The sequence below is a fragment of the Dipodomys merriami genome, unplaced genomic scaffold, assembly GCF_024711535.1.
Source record: "Dipodomys merriami isolate MVZ:Mamm:240054 unplaced genomic scaffold, mDipMer1.0.p SCAF_10, whole genome shotgun sequence".
NCBI classification, from domain to species: domain Eukaryota; kingdom Metazoa; phylum Chordata; class Mammalia; order Rodentia; family Heteromyidae; genus Dipodomys; species Dipodomys merriami.
Window position 1 is genome coordinate 36,440,026 of NW_027202271.1, and position 26,257 is coordinate 36,466,282.

A 26,257-nucleotide genomic window follows, 5' to 3' on the forward strand; every position below is an offset into this window, starting at 1 on the left:
CTCCCAATTTCACGCTGTTTTTAAACTCTACGGACTAGTTTTCCAGGGAAGAATTTCCTGTGTCTTTGGGGCTCTGCCTTTTTCTTCTTTTCTGAACTTTGGTCATAACTAATTTCATTATTTATCACAATGATATTATCATCTTACTCACATTGAAGCCTAATATAATATAACGTTAATACAAAGAAGATATCGAGTTAGTAACATGATATCATCTGCAAGTTTAAACAGAATAGGGAAACATGTATCTTTGGAGCCATATTTAAAGAACCAGCATCTGGAATTCAGACATATAAAAAAATGTATGAAAGACTTGCTTTTAAAAATTGACCACAAATGATCATAAATATATAAGAAGAATTTGCATCTCACTATTGTGCCTTATGTATGAGTCAAAATTTTTCTGTGACAAAATACCTGGCCAAACTTGAGGGAAAAAAGATTTATTTTTGGCTCATAGTTGCAGAGCTTTCAGTGTATCATCCTGGAGAAGGTACGGCAGAGTTGCTCACCTCAGTGCAGCTTGGAGCAGAGAGAGACTCGTGCTGCCTATTTCTTCTCTCTGTTAGGGGATAATGGGTCTCCTCTCCTAGTTAATCTTCCCTCAAGGTTAATCCTCACAGGTAGGTCTAGAGGTGTGTCACTAATTCTTGAATGCTTCTTAATCTGATCAAGTCGACAAGATTAAATACCAAAAGACCTGTAAAAGAAACTGTAAAAAAAACAAAAACAAAAACAAAAACACCTAGCTAATGCTTGACTGAATTATTGAATGTCCTTGAAAGTAAATGAAGTGAATTAACTGAAGTATTCTAAAATTCACCATTTTCATTATTTTAGGAAAAGTGGCATCTTTATCATTTAATCTAGATGATTAAATTTGTGGTTGTGAATGTTGCTTACTTCCAATTTACTTACTAGGACTCAAAAAAGTACATGGTGGTATTTTCATTTAAAAGACATTATACTGACAGCATTTGTTTCTCTCTCTGTCAGGGATAAATCATCATTAAAAACTATTAATGTAACTGAAACATCATTAGAGTTTTCAGATTTGGACTATAATGTTGACTACAGTGCCTATGTAACAGGTAGCACCAGATTTGGTGATGGGGGAACAAGGAGCAGTATCATTACCTTCAGAACACCAGAGGGAGGTGAGTTCTTGCTGATGGAATCCAATCCCACGAATATTATGATCAGAAATAAATAATCAATATCAAAAGGTATTTTTACCCTAATTAGATGCAAAATCTTTCCTGTTTCCCAGCAATGTAATGTTGATAAAGGTAGGAAATCATTCTGTGCTCCAATTTTCCATCCATGGTGCAGAAACCATACAAAATCTACTTCACAAGATCATTGTGAGGATTGAATTAATTTGTGTTTGCAAATGTACTCTGCTCAGTGTTTACTTGACCTATAGTAAGCATTTTATGTGTGGGTTAAATGAAGGAAAATAAAATGTACAAAGTCAGCTCTTGATTTGCCTTTGCTTTTTAGTATTCTGTTTTGATAGTTTAAGCTACATTAGGATTTGCTGTCACATATGTTACATTGGAAACTTGTTATAATGTTTATAAACCCAGAGCAGAGGATGTGTCTTAAAGCCAGAGTATTTTATCATAAGGAATCTGTGTCTTCTCTCTGATTTTTCTATTACAGAATGTAAGTGGGAGGACACAAGTGTTAGGGATTTCATTTTCATTTCTGCCATGTAAATAGATATTTCTAATATGAGTTGTTTTGAAAATCAATTATCACCACTTTATCAAAGTTGTAGGTAAAATTTAGATCCCTTGGACATAACTAGTGGCTACAAGTCTAGTTCTTCATTCTTCTGTTTGTTCTTCAGCACCCAGTGATCCTCCCAAAGATGTTCATTATGTAAATCTCAGTTCCTCATCAATAATTCTCTTTTGGACACCTCCTTCAAAACCAAATGGAATTATACAGTATTATTCTGTTTACTATAGAAATAATTCAGGAACTTTTATGCAGGTAAGACCTGAGTTTTCTCCTAATGCAATTTTTACATCCTTTAAACTTGTTGGAAATATAGCCTTGACATTTTCAAAGCAATTATGTATCTCATGTTGACAATTGTGCAAAGATATTATACACTTCACACTGACATAAAGAAAATTAGTAGAGAAAAGTCAGACTCTTTCTCTCTCTCTCCACACATACACAAATATACACATATGTGCATATATGCTTTGCTATGCTTTTTAAAATGGTTATTTAAAATGGTTATTTATACTTACATAAGTCAGGTAATGAGTACAATTCTTTTTGAACAGTGTCACCTCTTCCCTTGTTTTCTCCCAGTTTTCCCCTTCTGATCCTCCTCTCTACATCATTTGTGCTTTTTAACAGTAATGATGCTATCTTTAGTTTAATTCTGCATGGGAAGAAAGTCCTCAATTCTACTTTTTCTAAAAACTGTTCTCTAAAGTGTGTTAGTTTCCATTTATTCTCAGGTTTATTTCTTAGCTAAAAAGATGCTTTTGTATTTTATCAAATATACAGTTTTGGTTTGAATATATTTGTTTTTTAAAATTAATGTATTTTGTGTCATTGGTTAAAGTCATAGGACTGTGGTTATTTTATCTGCAGTATCTAAGGTCCTCAGCTTGCACAGTTTGCACATGAGCACTTTCTGGATGTGAATATAATGGTTATAGAAATAACAAAAATGGCCGGGCATTGGTGGCTCACGCCTGTAATCCTAGCTACTCAGGAGGCTGAGATCTGAGAATCGCGGTTCAAAGCCAGCCCAGGCAAGAAAGACCGTGAGACTCCTATCTCCAAAAAATCACCAGAAAACCGGAAGTGGTGCTGTAGCTCAAGTGGTAGAGCGCTCGCCTTGAGCTGAAGAGCTGAGGGACAACGCCCAGGCCCAGAGTTCAAGCACCACGACCGACAAAAAAAAAAAAAAAAAAAAAGAAATAACAAAAATGAATTTAATTAAGAGAAGTTTTTGCATTTTTATTGTGACTATTAAGGAGTTGTACATAGGGGTTATAATTTCCTAAGTCAGGTTATGAGTATAATCCTTCTTGATTAATGTCTCCCTTTCCTTTATTCTCTCTTATTTTCTTTTTTAAATGTTTTTTGTTTATTGTAAAGATACTGTACAGAGGGGTTATAGTTACATGCGTAAGGTAATGGGTCCATTTCCTATTGAGCATTGTTACCCCTTCTTTTGTTTTTCCCGTACCACCCTTCCCTCCCCATCTCCCCAACTCCTCCCTCCCCCACCCAGAAGCTGTAAAGTTTGTTTTCAACATAGTATCTTGTACATCTCATTGCTACAATGGGTCAATTGTATCCTTGTTTCAGCATTTTGTTATTTCCCTTCCTCTTCCCAAATTAGAAAAATGTGTATACAAGATGCAGGGCACCAGAATCATATACAGTGTAAACAGAGGTTATACCACAGGGCATTCTCCCTTATTTTCACTTGCTTATCTTACCCACAGTTACATAATTCATATTTTAATCTAGTGTACATTGAGTAAAATGACTGAATTTTAATTTTTCAAAGAATTATAGCGTTTTTGCAAATTAAATATTCACAATATTCTTCTATACAGAAAGAGCAAAGTTAGAGTCACTGCGATTGAATCAAACATAGAGAGAAGTAGAATATAATCTGTTAAATGCTACCTTAGGGGACACTTACAGAGTGTGTACTTCACAAGTAAGAATTAGCAAATGTATGTTGATGATGACTTTGAAATTCTCATATATCCCCCTCTCCCACCTTCTTTGCCTTGTGCCATTACTGGGGCTTAAACTAAAGGCAAGGATGCTTTTCTACATTGAAAAAAAAAAAGGCAGTGAGAAATGGATCTTATAATTCTAGATCCTAGGAATGCTTTTACCTCTGTGCAATCTATTTAAAGCCTTTGTGCCATATATTTAAAGCTTATCACAATTATTTTGACTATTTGTCCACATTTAATACTCAAGTATGAATGTCTGACTATGGTTTCAGCATGATCTTCCAAAACTGCTATTCAAACTTGGGTACATAATATGATCCAATTTGGAATTTATCTGTTTTAGAACAAGTCTTAACTTTGATTAAGTTATCTTAAGAATGCTTTTAAGTGGGACAGCTGCAAGAAGGCACAGGCTAAGGATGTTAAAATATTTCAGAGTTCTAGCCTCGTATTCCTTGATATTCAGTCATGGTTACTGTATTCCTAAAGTTAATGTTAAAAACAATATGTTCAATGGGTCCACCTGTATCCCTATTTAAACAATTTGGTTTTTTCCCTTCCCCTCCCCAAATTATGCCAACATCAAATACAGTGAAAACAGGGGTTATACTGTGGGGGACGGACATACAAAGCAACAAAGAAATCATCTTATAAATAAGTTAGAAACAATAGCAAGAAAGAAAAACCATTGCAACAATGAGATGTACAAGATGTTATGTCGAAAAACGAACTTTACAACTTTGGCAGGGGCGGGGGGGGGTGGGGGGGGACAGGAAGATGGGCGTGCAGGGATGGGAAGGGGAAACAAGGGAGGAGGCAACAATGCTTGATAAGAAATGTACCCATTACCTTGCTCATGTAATTGTAACCCCTCGGTACGGTATTTTCACAATAAAAAAACTTATTAATTAAAAAAAGAATATACAATTTAAAAAAACCAATATGTTCACTACCTTGCTTTTCTATTTTAGATTGTTGGAATAGAAGAAATTCTCAGAAATGAAAGCTGTGTTTTTTCTTTTTTCCGTTTCCATAGTAATTTATAGCATACTTCATACCTTCTGTTTCATATATATTTATTACTTGTTTTAACTCCTTTTGCCAGATCTGGCATTTTAAGAAAATTGACATATGACACTTATCTTTCCTTTCCCTGATGTATTCTGGCCTAGTGTCATACATAGGCTTAATGCCCAATAGATTTACAATATAATAGGCTTACATTTTCATTACTTAGCTATAATTTTATAACATTTCAGGATGAAGTAAAGTAATCTTTCCTTGGGGAATGTAATCATTCTACTACTTAGCCATCCATCTTCTTCCTTGTTTCACATTAGGTTTGCTATAAGGTACTAACTTTTCTATATTTTAATTTCTACTAACTTACTTCTTATTTCTTCAGTGTGCCTGACATAATGTTGAATATTAAGAAAATATTAAATGAACTTTAATAGATTAGAACAATATATAAGATTTTACTAAATACTTTATGACTGGATTTCCAGTCATAAAGACAATAAGCCTCATTTAGATAATTTGAGCCAAAAATTATGGCTGAGCAAACAAAATGAATTAAGTAGATGAATGAGATAATCTTCTTCTTAACTGAACCAATTTATAAATTTGTTATGTGTGTTTGTATGTTAAGTCACACATCCAGAAGGAAAGATTTCTGGGTGATTAAAATATCATTCATTACTCCCTAATCAAGGACATAGTAATTAGAATAAGTCCTAGGTGAAGAATAATTGCAATTTATTCAAAAATCCTTAAGTAATTCATACTGTAAGTAGTGCTTTATATACACCAGTTACTCCATGCCTAAAGTAGATGTACTGAAGGCAATGGAATTCATACAGCCTATTTTGTGTGAGATTTTAAAGTGTCTATTTCCATAAAAAAACCACCACAAAATCAAGGTAGTTCTTTATTGTGTTCATTCTTTTTCCCCTCAAATATTTAACGTGACAAATTTCAGAACTATCTTAACTATAAACTTAAGTCAGATCGACTGATGTTTATGATTGACAAGTGAAAAGAACACATAAACTGTTTTTACTGAGTGCAAGGCATGGCACTGGTTGCTCTATGTGTGTCTTTGTGATCTGATTTTAAAGCTCTCTGTGAAGTGAAAACCATTATTCTCTTTTTATAGCTGAGGGAAGAGAACCTTTGAGATTAGATCATTTATGCTGGGCTACTCTGTCAGGACTTGAATCTAGACCTATAAAACCCAAAAGGCTTTACATAGATTGGTATGACTCAGATTGCTCATCAGAAATAGTCATTACTGTACAATTACTCATACAGATTACACATTTATATATATCAAGGTCTCCCTGTGTAATGCCATATACCACCAAACCTGACTATGTACATGCTTTCAAAAGCTATTTTTTTTAATTTTGGAATTAATCTTGTTTGGAAATGTGTTTTGTCTTTAAAATTTGGTCAGAAATGAATACTTCAAATATTAAAATACATTTAGTAGTAAATATAATTGGAGTCTAGCAGGAGAACTTAGACATTTTTCTTGCTTGGTATAGAGCAGTACCTTTAACTTCTGTCTCTTCGCTCCCTGCAAATTGTAGCCAAAAGGAGAAGTTACTAAGGACAACTACCAGTGAATTCTTTGAGTTAATAGAAAGAAATAGACACTTCCATACTTTCCCCATCATTGATGGGAGGAAAACATTTTGAGTTTTGTAATATTCCCAAAATGTCAAGAAGAAAACCAATGCTTTGAAAAATACTAGTGTTTCATAATGAAAACTGATAGCCCTCAGCACAGTGGGAAGAGCTCTCCCTTGGCCATCTGACCTTTGTCATCAGCTCAATATTTCAACTTTGGCTCCTTGCTAGTTTATATTGTGATTTGGCAATAAAACTGCTACCATCTATTTTTCTTTTCCTATAAGCATATTTTCACTGTAATTGCTGCTTTAAAAATGGTCAGTGTAGAAGTGGCGCTGTAGCTCAAGTGGTAGAGCACTCGCCTTGAGCTGAAGAGCTGAGGGACAGCGCCCAGGCCCAGAGTTCAAGCCCCATGACCGACAAAAAAAAAAAAAAAAAGGTCAGTGTACATTAATGGCTCATGCCTGTAATTCTAACTGCTCAGGAGGCTGAGATTTGAGGATTGTGGTTGAAACCTGCCAGGGAGACTCTTATCTTCAATGAACCACTAAAAAGTCAGAAGCAGAAGCGTGGCTAAAGTAACTTAGTGAAACCTTGAGTGAACACCTTCAGGGCCAGGGCCAGGCCCTGAACTCAAGCCTCAGGACTGGCACACACAAACAATTCGGTGCTGATCTTCTTAACAATTAGTACATTAAACTAATAGAAGACAATTTCTGAATAATAGCTATTTTGAAACATTAATGCATCTAAAATGCATTCTGAAGTGTTAAAAATACATTTATTTTTCAGAATTTTACACTCCATGAAGTAACCAATGAATTTGGCAATATGACCTCATCTGCAATAATAGATAAACTGGCAATATTCAGCCACTATACTTTTTGGTTAACAGCAAGTACTTCGGTTGGAAATGGGAATAAAAGCAGTGATATAATTCAAGTATACACAGATCAAGACAGTATGTAATTGTAAATATTTATCAATCTCAACTTGGATTAATTGAAATTTTAAATAATGATTTCAAGAACTTTCTATGCAAAATCTATAAACCTGCTCATTTACTACAGGAGTTTACAATGTATTTGATCTAGCTTGAAAACTATTATAATATATTATTATATATTATAATATTAGCAATTATATTATTAACTATTATCATATTATATAAAATATTATAATAACAGTCTTTTCTCCATGAAAGCTGCTACCTTTTATGCACAAAAATTCTCTTGTTTTTATTGTTTTGAAGGATGTCACAACCATCTACGCAGTTAAGGGCATGAAAAATACTTATGTTAATGTGGATGGGTTTTCTAAATATTAATATATTTGTCTATTTGCTTTAGGAACTCCTCTTTTAAAGTTACTGCAGCTAGTTTGTTTCCTTTTCAGACTTTGAGTTTACATAGCATTTCATTCAGCATTTTTTGGCTTATTGCATTTGTGACTAACATCTCAAACTATCTTGTCTTAATTTAAGACATTTCTTGCATGCAGTTTGTGCAGAATCCTGTTTGTGCTGGTGTTAGAAAAGTAGAAGGATTGGAGCTCTTGGAGTTTTCTAAGTTTCAGTTTTGAGACTACAGTGGCAAGTGGATCCTTGCCCATTTTCCTTGCAGTTGTTCCTGTTGTCCTTTTGGTTTTAAAAAGTTTAGAACCTGGGCTGGGAAGGTGGCTCAGTGATAGAGTGCTTGCCTTGCATGCATGAAGCACCTGGGTTCAATTCCTCAGCACTACATAAGCAGAAAAAGCTGGAAGTGGCATGCTAGCCTTGAGCTGAAGAGCTGAGGGACAGCAGGCCCAGAGTTCAGGCTCTACAACAGGCCAAAAAATAAAAAGATTAGTGCTGTTTTGAGAAATGGTATTGGCCTAAACACCTACGGAGAATAGAATTATAGTTTTATTATTTGAAAAATCATAAACTAACCTATGACATATAGAGGAAATCAATGCTTTCCTTATTGTTGGAAAAGTCATTTACAAAAGCATACACAGAATATAAGAAATATGAGAAATATGAATTTTTGGAGTTTTTAACAAAAATACTGTAGGATAGCACATGGCCAATAACATTTCATTTTCTTTTCCCTTTTTTTTTAACATTAGAATACATTAATCCTTCAAGGGCCTTCAGTCATTCTTTAAAAGCAGATATCTCCAAAAAGATATTTTATTAATTATAATAGTTCTGCTTCATGTGGTATTTCAAATTTATGTTAATTGAATACAATTTCAAAGGACAGCTAATATCTGAGAATAAGAACTTTTGTAAGTAGAACAACTTCTTTCGTTTTTGTTTTTGTAGAGCTCATGGGTCTACAAAATGGCCTTGAGCATTTACTTGCTAAACAAGTTCTCTACCATTTGAGCCATACCAAGAGCCTTTTAAATTTATTTACATCTGGTCTCCCACCAATTTTGTCTGAGCTAGTCTGGAACCACGATTTTCCTACCTTCACTGTCCTCAAACCATGATCTTCTGATCTCTGCCTCCTGAGTTCTGGGAAGTAATTTCTTGAAATGCCAATGTGGGTTGGTACTCTGATAGAGAGATTCTGTTATTGATAAGATTCTGTTATTGATAACCAGAAATTGTTAATAGTATTAAATGTTCTTACTACCAGTATAACCTTGAGCAAGTTGACATTTTCTCTGAGTACTTGTCTTCATAGAACTAATAAGATAATCTTTACAAGAAAGTAAAACTGTTTTTTAATTCCAAAAGTTCTTAATTATATGAATAGTCATGCACCCATAGACCCAGGTACACCATCTCCATGTTAAAGAAAAAGAAAAATCCAGAAAAAAATATTCATGAAGCAATTCTCATACACATGAAAGAAAACCATCTTTTGACATTTTACATTATTAGAGGGTATTTAACATATGTGTTCACCACATCTGCATTTAAATAATGTAAGAGCTGATAATGTAACAGATGCCGTTTTGATGAGTATCCTGTTTGTGAATGTGAATTGTAGTTCAAATAACTGATTATTTTTCATGCTTTGTTCATCACCTATCATAGTACCTGAAGGACTTGTGAGAAACCTGACTTATGAGTCAATTTCATCAACTGCAATAAATGTAAGCTGGTCCCCACCACCTCTGCCAAACGGGCTAGTCTTCTACTATGTTTCACTGCATTTGCAGCAGACGCCTGGCCATGTGGGAACACTAGTTACATATGAAAACAGCATGTATTTTGGTAATCTGGAAAAATACAGTGATTATATATTTAAAATCACTCCATCAACAGAAAAAGGATTCTCTGATAACTACACTGCCCAGCTACACATCAAAACTGAAGAAGATGGTAGGCTGGACTACCTTATTGCTTATTAAACAGATAATTATTGCTGTCTTCATTTGTATTGCTTTCTTCTGGAACTATTATTCTTACCTAGATTTTGTTGGTTCTCAAGTAATTAGCCTTTCAACATATATAGCATAAATTCTACCTTTCTTCAGTTTGACATAGTATCTTATTGAAATTAGCTCCAGTTAGGACTTCTTTTTTTTTTTTTTCTTTTGTTTCATTTAATATTGTCTTCTTCCTTTACAGTCCCAGAAACTTCACCAGTCATCAATACTTTTAAAAATCTGTCCTCTTCCTCAATTCTCTTGTCCTGGGATCCCCCACTCAAGCCAAATGGTATAATAATAAGTTACAATTTGACATTACAAGGACCACATGGAAAGTATTCCTTTATTACTGCTGATGACTATATAATACTGGAAGAGCTTTCACCATTTACATTATATAGCTTTTCTGCTGCTGCAAGAACTGTGAAAGGACTTGGTCCCTCCAGCTCTCTTTTCTTTTACACAGATGAGTCAGGTAAGCTGGACCCACGCTGCTTCTCATGCTTGAAGTGTTCCAGTGCCTGCTCTCTCTCTTTCTAAGCAACAGCATGGAAAAATAAGGACTATGATTGCCCATTCATAGCTTACTTGCCATTATTCATCTGCTTCTTGAATTTTTTTTTTTATTATTTGAAGCTTCACGATCATTTTTCCTATAAAAAGCTACTTTGGAGTTACTGAGTTACATGTGCCAAAACATAACAGCTTCTGATATTTGCTTTTGAAACAAAAAGTATAATTATTTTATATATCCTCTTAGTCACAATGCTCAAAGTTTTATGAAGACAAATTTTCTAATATGTTTCCCAACAGTGCCCTTAGCACCTCCTCAAAATTTGACCTTGATCAACTATACTTCAGATTTGGTGTGGCTAAAATGGAGCCCAAGCCCTCTTCCAGGCGGTATTGTTAAAGTATATAGTTTTAAAATTCATGACCACGAAACTGATACTATATTTTATAAGGTAGGTTCACTGCAGCAGCATATGTTTACCTACTAAGTCTTGTTTGTTTGGGTTTTGTTTTATTTGTGTGGTTTTTTTTTTTTTTGGTTGCTTCTTAGGTTTGAATACAGCCTTGCAATTGCTAGGCATGGGCTCTTCCACTTTAACCATATCCGCAGTCGATTTTGTTTTTGATATTTGGGGGACAGGTCTTCTGTTTTTATCTTAGGGACAGCCTGGACTGTGATTCTCTTACCTAGTCCTTCAATACCTGGGCTTATAGGTGTGAACCTCTGTGTCTAGATAATTGATCTTTTAAGATGAATCTGTATTCTTTTACTTTCAATGGTAACTCATTTGTAACTTGAAATATTCCTTTTGTCTTCCATTTTCAGGTTCCAGAATCAGTGATAAACAGCCAATAACCGATCTTAACAAAGTGTCTGTAATATATGTATGTGTGGTTACTATCATTTGTTGGAAAAATAAGTTATAATTAACTAATATTTCTTTAAGGCAGTTTTCTTATTTTTTTTCCCAAAGGCAAATGGAGATCTGAAATATTCTTATTGCATTACAGCAAGAAAGAGATAGAATAGTCAGTGGACAATTTGTCCAATAAGGACATAATAGTTTATTAATAGGTAAATTATTTTATGCCCTGTATAGCTAAAAAGCAAATAGTAAAATCCAAAAGCAGCGTTTAAGTTTATATAACTTGGAACAATGGCTTTCTTACTCAAAGCCAGTTGGTCATTTTAAAATCTGATAAGCTGAATAGAATTTGCATTGTAATCACAATATGGAAGCTGCTTCCCATAAGATATGTTAATGACACAATGCATCCAGAGCTCTGTTATCTGTCTCCACATTTCTCCATTTTTATTTGCTTTGTCTGTATGGAATATGTATTATTGCTGTGGTTATGCATAGAATAACAAAAACTAAAAACTTATAAAGTGTCAAAGTAGCTCTAAGAATAAAATGACAGGACATTATACTTGGATAGATTCTAGCATTTGTAAATATTCTGTTGTTTTTTTTTTCAATAGACATGCTACCATTGAACTAGTTGGGGTGGAACATACCTGTAATCCCAGCATTTAGAAAGCTGAGGCTGAAGGCTATAAATTCCAGGCTAGCCTGGGCCAGGCAGTGAGACTCTGTATCAAAAAAAAAGTTGCTACTAATATTTTACTGGTACCCAAAATACTGTCTTTCTGGGCCAGGTTCAACCTATTTTAAGCTTCCCATAGTTGCTAGGATAACAGGCATAGGTACTGTTGCGTTCAGCTGCACTCCTGTATTCCATGATTTCTCTGGTCTTACCCTTCCTAACCAAAATGAAAATGTACTTGTTTAATGTTTGCTTTCTTCTCAATAAGCAATTGTTTATAGACTGTTAAAATATACTTTCCTTGCTTGGCACTGGTGGCTCATGCATGTAATCCTAGCTATAAGGAAGAGGTTCTGAGTATCTAAGTATCCAAGAATCTGAGGATTGCACTAGCCTTGAGCACAAAGAGGCTCAGGGACAGCGCGAAGGCCTTGAGTTCAAGCACAACAACAAAAAAATGCATATTATATATATATATATATATATACACAATATCATATCTTATAGATATTTACAACCTCCAAGTCCTTTATTATAAATAGTGTGAAAGAATGGGAGAAAATGGGTGATATAATATATCCCCTAAATTGATCCTGGCTTTCTAGAGATTATTTTTAAGTATCTCTAATTGTAAGTGCAAGAGTTAAAAATCATTGTAGAATCTGTAATATTTAATTAACAATCAATATGGTTTCTATTTTGTCATATATAAGATTCTTAATCTTATACCATATGGGCAAACATACTCTCTTCCCATAAGAACAATTTTTGAACATTAACTATTCTCTTTTATATTCTTCTTTGGTCAAATGTAATAACTTTTTTTCCTTTCTCTTTTTACAAAAAAAAAAATTCTATGAAAATAAGATTCATTTGGGATTCTACAGAGAAGAACTCCTTCTTTAGTCATTATTTTGTTTCCAATACCTAAGCTGCAGTAGTTAACAAATATATTTACTTATTTAATCATGCTAGTAGATATTAAAAAGGAATTTAGGTGAATTTAGAGAAACTCAAACTTCAGTAACAAACAAAAAATTGGATTTTAAATTTGGAGCTTTAATTTTAGCAAATGCAAGGGAAAGGAATGAATGAATAAATTCATGTAAAAGCCAAATAAATAAGCTGAAACTAAAAACTACACTAGTTTTTTTTTTTTTAATGTCAAGTAAGTGATTACTCTAGGCAAAGAGGAAGCCCAGTTCATCCTAAGTACACCCTGTGAGGGATTTATTTTAAGCACTTACAATATCTATTGAACCATACAATACATATAGAAGGAATAACTTCTTTGTATTAAAATAGTTTTCCATATTTTAGTATCAATTAATAAGGTTTTAATTGATTATGTTTTTAATTAATTAGTGAGGGTCATTCTGACACATGTCCATACATGTCCACGCATGCATACATTACATCCTGATCACAGGCATCCACTGTCACCCTCTGTCACCCTCCTTCTCCTTTTCCCAAAGTCTCCACCAGCTTCATTGTTTCATTCTCACATTTGTACATAAAGTATTTTGTTTATTCTCATGCTCCATTGCCCTCTCTATTTATCTTTCCCACTGGTGTCCACCTCCACTGTTTTATATTCTGATCATGTGTTAATATATACTAATTGTTCAAAGAAGACTCATGTGGTATTTCATACTCATATACAAATTTGATCAGACTGACTTGCTCACTTACTCTCACCTTCCTTTTATTTCCTATTATTTAGTAACCTAAGTTCAACATCAATCTACAGTCCCACATTTAATAACATGTTATGTATATGTGTTTATGCATAATCCCATGTATGGTTTACCTTTCTTCTAGTTACAAACAAATGTGTGTTGATTACTAAGAATGGATTTTTGTATTTTTTCAGAATATTTCAGGTTTTCAAACTCAAACCAAACTTGTTGGACTTGAACCAGTCAGCACCTACTCTGTCAGCGTGTCTGCATTTACTAAAGTTGGAAATGGGAATCAATTTAGTAATGTAGTAAAATTTACAACCCAAGAATCAGGTTAGAAATGGTCGATACTGAATGTGTAATACTTAATTCTCTTTCTCTTTCCTCTCCCTAACAAAGCATCACTATTTAGTTCTCCATTCAATTTTCAGTTCTTTAAGCTGAGTCTTGACTGAAATCATCCATGTGTGTTTATAAATATATATTTACTGATACTTCCCAATTTTCTTCTTGAAATGAGAAACTTAAACAGAAGCCTAGTTTTATGAGAAAGTAAGCTTCTAGAACAACTATGAAAATTACCTAAAGCATAGGATTAACTGAGATAGCAGACACAAGGGGGAAAAATATACTATCAGTCAGATCTAACAGATTTAGGGTTTTTTGGTGAATCATATTCAATGGCTTCTAAAAGTGATTCTCAAACTTCTTCTTAAGAAGAACTATGTTATTAAAACAGAATCCCTAAATCAGTCATTCATTTCCCCAGGCCTTTTGAGCCTTGATGTGCTACACTAAGATAATACAACATCTACCAAAAGGTCCCATGACAAAATATTGCTAAAGCTTGTTTCTTTTTGATTAAGAGGACAGGCACCAACCAGTGCTAGGGCTCCAGGCAACCCAACTGTTTCTAAGGATTTAACAATGTGATTGCGGGTTGCACCCCCAAAAATAAATTCAGTAATTGATTCAGTACTGCAAGCTTTAACAAAAGAGTATAGCAACATGCCAAAACCATTTGATCCACTTAAAAACTACCTGATGCCTGGTGCCAGTGGCTCAAGCCTATAAACCTAGCTACTTAGGAGGCTGAGATATGAGGATCATGGTTCAAAGACAGCCTGGGTAGGAAAGTTCGTGAGACTCTTATCTCCAATTAACCACCAGAAAACCAGAAGTGGCACTGTGGTAAGAGAGCTACTCTTGAGCTGAAGAGCTGAGGGTCAGCACCCAGGCCCAGAGTTCAAGCCTCATGACCAGCAAATGAAAAAACAAAACAAAACAAAAAAAACTACCTGACAACACAAGGAAAAGTTGATATGTTAAGGTTTTATTCTATCTCTATTCTTAACTCTAATTTTACCTAGCAAGCACATATCCAATAATTTAATGTGTACATGTGTACAGATTTTAACATTGGGCATTATGTGTCTTTTAAGTTCCAGATGTGGTGCAGCATGTTCAGTGTACGGCAAGTAACTGGCAATCAATTTTAGTGAAGTGGGATCCACCCAAAAAAGCCAATGGAATAATCACACACTATACAATAACTCTTGAAAGGAATGCTACAAAGGTCTCTCCCCAAGATCACATGCATACTTTCTTAAAACTTCTGGCTAATACCTCATATGTCTTCAAAGTAAGAGCTTCAACCTCAGCTGGTGAAGGTAATGAGAGTGCATGCAACGTCAGCACACTACCTGAAACAGGTAACTAAGGGGGACAGCTAACCTGTGCCAAATTTCTAACTAGCATGAAATGTTTAATGCTTTGTAACCTGGGTCATAAACTGTCAATGCAAGCTATTTATAACCTTCTTGTTTTATATCTCTTTCTCTTTCTTTCTCTCTTATCTATCTATCTATCTATCTATCTATCTATCTATCTATCTATCTATCTATCTATCTATCTATCTGTCTACCTACCTACTTATGTATGTATGTATGTATGTATGTATGTATGTATGTATGTATGTATGTATCTATCTATCTATCTATCTATCTATCTATCTATCTATCCATCCATCCTTTTTTTTTTGCCAGTCCTGGGACTTGAACTCTGTGCCTGGGTGCTGTCCCTGAACCTCTTTGTGTTCAAGGCTAGACTCTGCCTCTTGAGCACAGCACCACATCAGCTTTCTCTGGATGGTTTACTGGAGATAAGAGTGTCACAGACTTTTGTGCCCCTGCTGTCTTTGAACCATGATACTCAGATCCCAGCCTTAGCTGGGATTACAGGGATGAGCCATGGGCATATGTTGGACATTTATTAAAAGATGGAAAATGTGTATTAAAATGCACAGTAGATGCTTCTTCAGTCCTCAGCTGTCCATGACTACTAGCTGTATAGTGCATAATTTTGGGGGGTTGCAAGGGAAAAAAGGAGAAATATGTTTTAATGTGTTTCTACAAAATCTGAATTATCATTTATATTTTATCACAGTTGAAAGGAAGGAAAGTACAAATAAGCTTTGCAGTATAAAACTCTTTTTCTTGCTTATTTTCATGGTATTTCCAATGCTTCCCTGGGTTTTTTGGCTGTAGTGTCAGATTTATTCAAATCTATTTTCTTTTCTTGTACTCCCCATTTCTTTCAAATTATTTGAGTAAAACTAACAAGCCACCAAGTTCTAAATTACAAAAAGAGCTTCTGTTCTCCCTAACAGTGCTTGTTAGAAGCCTCCTACTTTCTCCTATATTTTGCCAGCTCATGAACACTAAAACTTGATTGTTTCCTGATAAACATACATCTATGGTTGTTGGATCTAATAGGAAGTAAACTAGCAGTCACTTCTGATCAGCTGATTTAGATGTTAATGAATAATATTCAGTGACCTCTAAAAGAAGTCTCTAAGCTTATTCCAAAGAACTCCAATATAAAACATGCTACTAGAGTAGGCATGGTTGGCTCATACCTGTACCTCCTAGTTCCTCAGGAAGCTGAGATCTGAGGACTGTGCTTCAAAGCCAGTCTGGGTAGGAAAGTCCAGGACACTCTTATTTCCAATTACACACTGAAAAAGCCACAAGAGAATCTCAAGTGGTAGAGTACTACTTTGAGCAATAAAGCTTAAGAACAGGGCCCAGAGTTCAAATCCCATGACCAGCACAAAAAGCAAAACACAAACCAAAAACAGGCCACTGGATGATTATTTGCTCCTGGCATATCCAAAGCCTTTATCTTGGAAACATATTTTAACCTTACCTGGCTATCCCCATACTGCCCCAACCTACCTCAGTCTTCAGAAATCTGCTTCTCCTAATTTTCCTCCTGTTATTGGTTTTTGTTTGTTGGTTTTTCTGGATTGCAAATCTAGACCTTTCAAGCACACCTTGCCCTTTCTCTGGTTTCAGATCTAGCTCAAGAGGCCTTCCCTCTCTTCTTCTGTCTTTCCAATGCAGTGTTCTTTGCAGCCTGCAGGAACGACGGACAGCATTTCTGCATCACCTCCTGCTTGTTGGGTCTCTCAAACTGTGTCATCACTCAGGAGGATTCCGAGGAGTCTGCTGCCTGCTCAATATTGTTAGGACAAAACACCAGAAACAGCTCTATCTCATTTAGCTATAAACTCATCTTTTGTATCTGTGCCAGCTACTTATCACCTTTTATGCAGCTCTTGTTAAAGTGTTGCCCATCTTCCGTGGAAAAAAATAATTTGCTCCCCTTCTGAAGACAGTCTGCCTTCTCTCTCATCCATACTTAAGGTTACTAATAACAGCAAATATGTTGATTTGTCTGCCTTACCATCAAATTTTTCCTTATCTTTTTCATACACCCTAGATATATCCCCCTCTCAGAATGTCATTGTTTTTTGTCTTTTAAGGATGTGACTTTCATTTTAATTCAATTACATATCTCTTCTAGAACAATACTCAGTCCAAATATTCTGTCTCTTGCATTGTATTCTCTTTCAATTTCTCGGTCTCTTTCACATGTATGCACAGTTGGAAAACTTAAGCTGGGAACCTGTTTTCTTGAGGTTTTTCCCTATCTCTCCTACATGAATCAGACCTTATCAATTCACTTCTTGTTATGGCTCTTGGTTTGGCCCTCCTTTGTAATCTTGACTGCTACCATCCCCTGTTAGATTCTTGTTATCTCCCATGGTAAAGTCTTCAGTGTTCCTATATTCTGTATGCTTAATAATCCAGCCTGCCTATCAGTCTCATCTTTCCACCGGCTCACCAACCAACTGCATTGATTACAACATATAATTTATAGTACTGTTGAACTCTATTAGCTGAAACTAATATCTGAAACTCAAAAGTGATCATGAAAAGCAGAATATGTACAAGGCCACCTACAGTTTTCCTTGTGTTTTACTTAGTCTCATTGTCCACAACATATATTCTAGAATTTATCACTAGTTAAAATTTATCCAGTGATTTCATTTTTCATCTTAGAAAACATTAAACACCCATTATTGAATAGACATTGACTAGATTCTTGTCCTTAAATTTACCTAGCACATTTTCACCACTAAATTGCTTTGCCTCTTTTAATTGTATTCTTCTCCCCTTCTGTGTCACAGAAAATTTTATTCATTCTTCAAAGCCCTCCAATGCGAGGCCTTAATTAAAGCCTTCAGTGGCATTCTACGCTTTAACAGAGATTCTTAGACTTCATTCTAGGCTTTCTGAGTCCTAACCTTGAGTAATAAGGTCCCTGACTCATGTGTCTAAGTATGTCTTTAGGTGTCTCTGATAACTCTATATGTTTGGGGAATACTGAGGAAGGTCACCCAGATACACTGAGGACTGGCAAATAATATCAGACAGGCTTACCAAGGGATGACAGGTGTTTTAGCAGTAAGAGGGCAGCAGATCATTGATACATGGAGTCAGAGAGAAGAAAAATACATTAAAATCCAGGTATGGACCCTGCACCAAGGTAGTCCAGCGCCAGGGAACTTGGTTTTCATGGAACCACAAAGAGTCTTGAGTTTCAGAGGTCTGACCAAAAAAAGACAGGATAATAATTCTGAAGAACGTGAGGTGTTCAGACCTCTAAAACCAGGCAGAAGGCTTATTACTGAACACACTGGTATTCAGAATAGAAAGCTCAATCCAAGGAACAAAGCAGTTTCTCACCAGGACCAAGACACGTATTTATGGATGTAGAGAGCTATTTGAATTTATGGTTCTGATATATGTGTGTGTGTGTATACATATATAATTTATTAAATTTCAAGTTTGAATTGAAACTTACTTCAAAATTAAAAGTCTACCTATATAGAATTTGAAGGGATACTATATCTAAAAATAAGTCAGTTATTAGACATTTTGTACATTGTGTTCTCCATTTCTACTGAAGACCTTTGTTCCTTTTTTCTTTAAAGTATTGTAAAGGTGATATATGGAATGGTCACAGTAACATAAGAAAGGTAATGAGTACATTTCTTTTCAAACACTGTGACCCCCTTCTTCGTTTTCTGCCACTTTCCCTCCCTCAACTGCCCACACCCCAAGTTGCAAAGTTCCATTTCCAACTTAGTGTCTAGTGGATAACGTTGTTGCATTAGCACATCCTTTATCCCACCCTTTCTGTGATTTTCTTTCCCTTCCCCAAATTAGATAAACATACATAAGACAAGGGGTACCTGTTCTGAAATCAGAAACCGTAACCAAGGGGAATAAACCAAAGGAGAAAAAAAAGACAAAAGAAATAACTACAAACGGTACTCTACAAAATTTTTTTAAAAAAGAGAAACAAAAACAAAACAACTACAAGGAAAAAACCCTCTTGTTTTTACATCATGGAGATCATTTCTATTAGTATCATTTTATATGGTCCTATGCACATACATATGGGGCTACTGTGAATTTCGGTTGTTTCTTATAGTTGGGCTTCTGATGTCCTACTTTAGAAACTCAAGGCCATAATCCACGTTTCTGAAATAGGAATTGGGGAGCTTCAACAGTACATGTAGGTAACGGTAACTAAGCTGAAAATTTTGGGAGCCACTGAATCAGCTGTGATTCTTTTCCTGTTGTGACCATGTCTTGCTTTTGCTTTGTCCACTATTTCTCCCAGAAAGCATGAGACATTTAGAGAGAGGTGAATGTTTTTAGAAGAAAGAAATGAATTATTGCCTTCATTATTTTTCATAAAGTTGCTCTTCAATTACTACATATCATTTTCACATTTCTATCAGGCAAAATGAAAAATATTTTCTCACAGGCCAATGTAAAAATTCTTTTATTAAGGAGAGTCATTCATAAGAAACATTAAGTATTGATTTCTGTTTTAAAATTTTTCATCTTTAAAATTGTTTTAAATACAGAAAAAATATATTTGTGAATATGTTACTTAGTAGATGCATAATTTACTTTTTTTACATGAAATTCTGTTGATGAGAGGATTCATTGTTCAGAATGGAAGCAGTTTCAAGGCTGTTGCAAACATTAATTTATGGAGGCCTAAGATTAGTCACAGTGTATAGCCTTCTGAGTCACTGACTCTGTACTTATTTCTGACATAAAGGGAAGTCAGATTTGGCTCACTCGTGCACTGCCTGCTGTTTGACCTTAACATTCCTTTCAGGGATTATTGGGTGTGTTTTTCAGGGTAAAATTGGTCAAATGTGGGCAGAGCTAAACATGCAACATGACTGAATTTATAGGGAGATTAGTGTTTGGTGTTTAAACTGGTTCCATATTGGAATAGGGCAGTAAAGATGAAGGGCATCAAAGTTTGTACTTTTAACAGCATTCTATGTCAAAATATGTATGTAATTATATTTGATAACAAAGTGGCAAGTCTGTGTGCGTACAAGACTTAACTCTTACAGCCCTGAACTGACATAAAATGCATGCACTTACCCCACATTGCTATCAAATCTAGTAAATGTGCTGGTTTACTATTGAGATAGAAAATGTTGATGTTTCATGAAAGATAATTTATTCCACAATTTAAAATTAAAACAGAAAAATAAACTATAGTCACCAAATGACAACAACTTGATTGAGGGGAAGTAAAATACACAGCTTTGCTTTTTCAGGAGCATTCTTTTCAGCAGTGATTTCTTTATTTCCTTTTTGTTCAGTGAGGATTGTCACACATAGGCAGGGAGGCCTGGAAACCCACTGAGCTTGCAATACATGGATTGTAAGTATAACTGACTGAGAATGTGTTCAACTTCTCTCCTTTCCTACTCTTCCTTTCTTAACTATCCCTTACTGTATAACAGCATATATCTAGCCTTGATCACCATGGCCATAGAATATACTTTTTTTTTTCTGCTGAAACTTGTGTTGAGATTCCAGGCAGTTGCTGAAAGCATGAACCACACTACTCAGCCCTTTTTGCTCTGGCTACTATTGAGATAGAGTCTCAATTTATACTTGGGCCAGCCTAGACTGAGATCCTTCTGGTTACGCTCCTGCTATAGCTGCGATGGGCATTACCACACTCAGCTTTCTCTGTCCTTAAACTGCTCCTGACCTTTTCTTGTTTCTTGCTAGATTCAGACTTGGAGTTTGAGGTTCAGACCTTAGTTTGAGCACTGGATGTCATTGGGCCAGATATATGTCTAATCTTATCACTAGAGGTATATCATTCACAGATAGATAGATAGATAGATAGATAGATAGATAGATAGATAGATAGATAGATAGATAGATAGATAGATAGATAGAAAATTACATACAAAACTGCATAGGATTTTGTTCATTTTTGTGGCTTAAGATCAAGTTATCTGTATTTGAGGAGAAATGGTTTTTATTGACAGCATGAATAAAGTACAATAAGAATGAATATTATTTAATGGTAGCTAATTCAGAAATATTTCAAAGAGAGGGGGCTGGGAAGGTGGCTCAGTGGTAGAGCGCTTGCCTTGCATACATGAGGCCTTGGGTTTGATTCCTCAGCACCACATAAGCAGGGGGGAAAAAAGCCGGAAGTGGTGCTGTGGCTCAAGTGGTAGAGTGTTAGCCTTGAGCTGAAGAGCTGAGGGACAGCGCCCAGGCCCAGAGTTCAGGCCCCACGACCAGACCCCCCCCCCAAAAAAAAAAGAAATATTTCAAAGAGAGACTTAGAAACAAACCATAGCCTACTTGGACGAGAGAGATACTTGAACCTTAAATCTCATGGGCAGATATATTAAAGTTTATTTACATCATCTGATATAAAGAGCAATAACAAAAATCAAGGGTATACTTTTTTCCGCAAATCATCAGAATGCTATGGACTTGTAGGACTCAAAGAATATACTTTTTATGTCAAGCATCTTGGGGTGAAATTAGGGGATCAGAAGAGATTATGGATGGGCGAAAGCACTCTCAATATTCAGGAGTATAGTGATACGAATATAGGCCAATTAGCAAGAATCCCAAGATAGAGCAAAAGATAACACACAGAAGGGAATGCAATAGGAAACAAAATGTAGGAGCTTTGAATAACCAAGTGGGACCGCACTCTACTTTTAGTTTTATAGGATTGTCACAAACATATGAATATGACAGAATAGAAAGTTGATTACTTTTCTAAATCTAGAGTGGGAAACAATGTAAGTGACTTAAAGAACAGTGATGTGAGGGGAAATTCTGTAAATGCTGAAGCAATTTTTAGATTGGGAATATGTTCATTAATTTCCTGAGTGGACCTTCAAACATCACATCTGTCATTTTTTTGGCACATAAGGTCTGTCTGTCTCTACCCAGTTTTCATCTGTAGTTATTTATTTGTTCTTGCCTTTAATTTCTTGATGTTTATTCTTAGATGCCACTCCCCCTGCCCAAGATGCTGTATTTTGTTTATTAAGAGATGTATCCTCTATGACACACAGGATCTTCTATTTCATTTGTTCCTAAACATCAGAGCTTACAATGTAAGCCTGATTAACCTAAAAAAGCAAGAGAGGAAAGAGAGAAAAGGAAAAGAAAAACAAATGACATAGCTGTCTGAATAAATCCATAAAATGAGAGCACAATGAATTGTATCAGGATTGAGATGCTACATTGTTTTTATTGGGAATGAGTAACTTTCATAACACTAATTATTAATATTTAATTCATCATCATCCAACACCTCCTAAGTGTGCTGCAAAATTTAGTTGCTTTCCAAAATGTTGCTACTGGGTGGGACAAGAGATGGTAGGGAAAAGGAATTTATATTCACCGTTTCTCTGTATTTTAAGAATCATTGACAAACTTCTTAAAAGGAGAATCATTGACACAACTTCTTTAAAAAAGACTTATTTGCAATTGAACTTCCTAATAGATTTTTTTCTCTTCTCCTTTCCTGCTTTTCTATGCTGTCATATTATTGTAGTAGTGTATGTGGAGCTTGCCTATCTACAAAGAGAATAGATAAAGATGGAATTTTCTTTTACATGCCAAGGAAAGTGCTAGGAGTACATTCATAAATAAATTATGAATGAATAAATCAATTGGTCCATGCATGGCCTAGAAAAGTGATATGCAGACAGCAAATACCCAATATGCATACATTAGGTTCATTAAGTAGAAACTTCCATTCACAGAACTTTGTTAGACAATTTTAGAGATTTGTTCATCACAGTCCTACAAGTTAGGAATACTATAATCAAGGTAACAGCTGAGTCAGTATTGGTGAAGGCTAATTTCTTTTTTTACTGGGTTCTCATACACGATGAGTGTGAAGGAAGATCTCTAAGGCCTTTCATAAGGCACTAATCCCTTCGTGAAGATTCTACCCTCATGATCTAATCTACTCGCAAAGGCTCCAGCTCCTGATAGAATCACACTGGTGATTACTTTTCAATGCACAGAGTTTGGGGGAATGCAAAAATTCAGATCTTAGCTGGTTGCTGGTGGCTCACACCTCTATTCCTAGCTACCCAGGAGGCTAAGATCTGTGGATTGAGGTTCTTAAGCCTGCCTGGGAAGACAAGTCTGAGAGAGATAGCCCTCTTACAAGGGTACATCCTTGGCAAAAAAAAGTTGAGAGTGCCCAGGCTTTGAGTTCAAGCCCCAGTACTGGCACACACACACACAGAATTCAGATCATAGTAATTTCCTTTGTTATCACAGTACAAGAGCATGATGGAATAAGAAAGTTATTTCATCATAATAATTTTTTTATAAATATTTAATGATTATTAATATTAATTAAACCATATAGATTTAAAAGCTAGGAAAGCCAATTTCTAGTTTCAAAGCTATGATTAATCTATAAAAATGGAAATAACTTGACTTAGTATAATAACATTGATATTTAGATTCTGACGCCATTCTGGGCAATGTTTAAAGTTCCTATACACATACCACATATTTTTGTTCTCTTAGACCAGTTCAAAAAGTGTATGATTTGAGAAGTCAAAATAATCTCAGACACCAAATTTTGAATTATAAATTTAAAATTCTTTTAAAATTCAATGTCCTTTAAAAATGAATTTGAGTTGCTCTGCACAATTCTCCTTGACTGCACTGGTGTTCTAAGACCTCTCATTAAGTGCACCCCAGGCAGCCACTCTACCTCATCCGACTCCAGCTAAAGCCAGCTGTTCTTCAAGCAGTGATTTTATTAACTTATTTAGGACCGAAGCATATCTTATTACCCTATTTTCCATTCCTGTCCAATGCAGCTGTAGCTGATACTTTTCACAACAGCCTTTACATATCAACCTCCTCCCTTATTTTTTCTTGTTTTGTTTTACATCCCCTTTTAAGTATATATGTTTGCATGAAAAATCATCTTGCTTTCTGGCTCTATACTATTTGAAATCTTCAGGAATGTGCCTTTTGTTTGCATAAAATTATAAACTTCATGGAAGACATTTACTGATAGAATAATCATTCTGATATGCAAAATAGATTAATGCTAATGGAAGCATCATTTCTTAAGTAATACCAAATTAATTTATACCATATTTAAATCAATTAAGTGAAAATATGCAGGATTTGAACAGATAGAATATGCTATTTTTTTCCTTTTCATAGCTTAGTAAATGAACGTTTGTTTCATTGCTTGCCAAATGTACTATTGAAGAAGAAGCTGTTTTTTAAAATAAAAATACTTGTAAGTAGCACTCACTGTTAGAGTAAGTTATTTTTAAAATTTTAATTTAAAAAGTAGTATTTCTTAAGATATTAGTGAGTTATTATTCAAATTTAAATATTACCACCTACTTAGTATACCTTTAATAAGTCAAACCATTGGTTCTATGCCTAAATATATATTCATGAGGAATTTCTAACTTAAAAGTAAGTTACAGTTTAGGAAAAAAATTAAATGTTATTTCATATGGATCATTATGATCAACTATAAACCAATTAAAAGATGCACTAAAAAATCAAGACTCCAATTTCCAGAGGGTTGTTAATATATTAGCCCTGTTTTATATTGGTACACAAAAACAATATCCCATTTTATAACTTTAATGACATTTGCTATTTATAAGATATGCAAACATTTTTAAAGTTAGACTTAAATTTAAGACTGACTTTGCATTTAGGAAGCTAGGATGTTTATGGTTAAATGTGTAAGATGTGGTTTTTTTAAACCTGTATAGGAAGCTATTGTCAGAAAAATCTAGAAATTTTGTCTGTAAAATAACAGCTACCAAATGATATAAAACAGTTGTTCACAGAATCTCAGGTTTCCTTTATAGTATAAATGTATGAGAAATATAGTAAAGCTCATGATTCTTTTCTACTAAAAGAATAGATTCATAGGATGTAAATCACTGCCTATTAGTTTCAGTTCATATATAAATGAATAACTGTGACTTACCTTGAATATTGTTGCTTCATTTTATAGGAAAGTCTTTCACTTTGCATATTTTTATATTTAATAGTTATATATGTGTATATATAGACATATCTATGTATATATAGGTCCATCATGGGTCTTAAAGTCTGGGCCTGGGCGCTGTCACTGAGCTCTTTAGCTCAAGGCTAGTGCTCTACCACTCGAGCCACAACACCACTTCCAGTTTCCTGGTGGTTAATTGGAGTTAGGAGTCTCAGCACTTTTTTCCCAGGCTGCCTTTGGACTGTGATCCTCAGAACTCAGCATCCTGGGTAGCTAGGATTATAGGCCTGAGCTACCGGTGCCCAGCTATAAAACTTATTTATTTGTCTTTTTTTTCTTCTTTTTTTTCTTTTTATTTTATTGTGAAAATACCGTACAGAGGGGTTACAATGACATGGGCAAGATAATGATTACATTTCTTATCAAGTGTGTTGCCTCCTCCCTTGTTTCCCCTACCATCTCTTCCCATCTCCCCCCCTTTCCCCTTCCCACCCCTCCATCCCCACTCTCCGGCCAAAATTGTAAAGTTCGTTTTTCTTTTTCTTTTTCTTTTTTAAGTTGTGAAAATACCGTACACAGGGGTTACAATTACATGGGCAAGATAACGAGTACATTTCTTATCAAGCATTGTTGCCTCCTCTTTGTTTCCCCTTCCCACCCCTCCCCATACTCCTCCCCTCCCCCCACCCGATCCTCCTCCCCCCACCCCCCACCAAAGTTGTAAAGTTCTTTTTTCGACATAATGACTTGTACATCTCATTGTTGCAATGGGTCCACCTGTATCCTTATTTAAATGATTTGTTTTTTCCCTTCCCCTCCACAAATTATACCAACATCAAATGCAGTAAAAGCAGGGATTATACCGTGGGGGAGGGATATACAAAGCAACAAAGATATCATGTTATAAATATGTTTGAAACAATCACGTGAAAGAAAAAAACATTTGAGTCCTTATCTTGGGGTTCATTTTGCCTAACATCAACTTATCTGACTGTTTCTGCTTGACTCAGACATATACTAGATATTGCAAATAAGGGAAAC

The 26,257-nt window shown here is 35.1% G+C and overlaps 1 protein-coding gene across 1 annotated transcript in view; it reads left to right on the top strand.

Moving 5' to 3' along the window:
• Ptprq (protein tyrosine phosphatase receptor type Q) overlaps positions 1-26,257 on the top strand; it is a 171,306-nt gene that overhangs the window by 55,153 nt on the left and 89,896 nt on the right. Inside the window, exons 18-25 of the mRNA XM_069989182.1 lie at positions 997-1,157; positions 1,856-2,001; positions 7,161-7,329; positions 9,400-9,687; positions 9,937-10,212; positions 10,551-10,702; positions 13,672-13,813; positions 14,923-15,192. Coding sequence (XP_069845283.1) covers positions 997-1,157; positions 1,856-2,001; positions 7,161-7,329; positions 9,400-9,687; positions 9,937-10,212; positions 10,551-10,702; positions 13,672-13,813; positions 14,923-15,192 — 1,604 coding nt within the window. The remainder of the gene's footprint in view (positions 1-996; positions 1,158-1,855; positions 2,002-7,160; positions 7,330-9,399; positions 9,688-9,936; positions 10,213-10,550; positions 10,703-13,671; positions 13,814-14,922; positions 15,193-26,257) is intronic.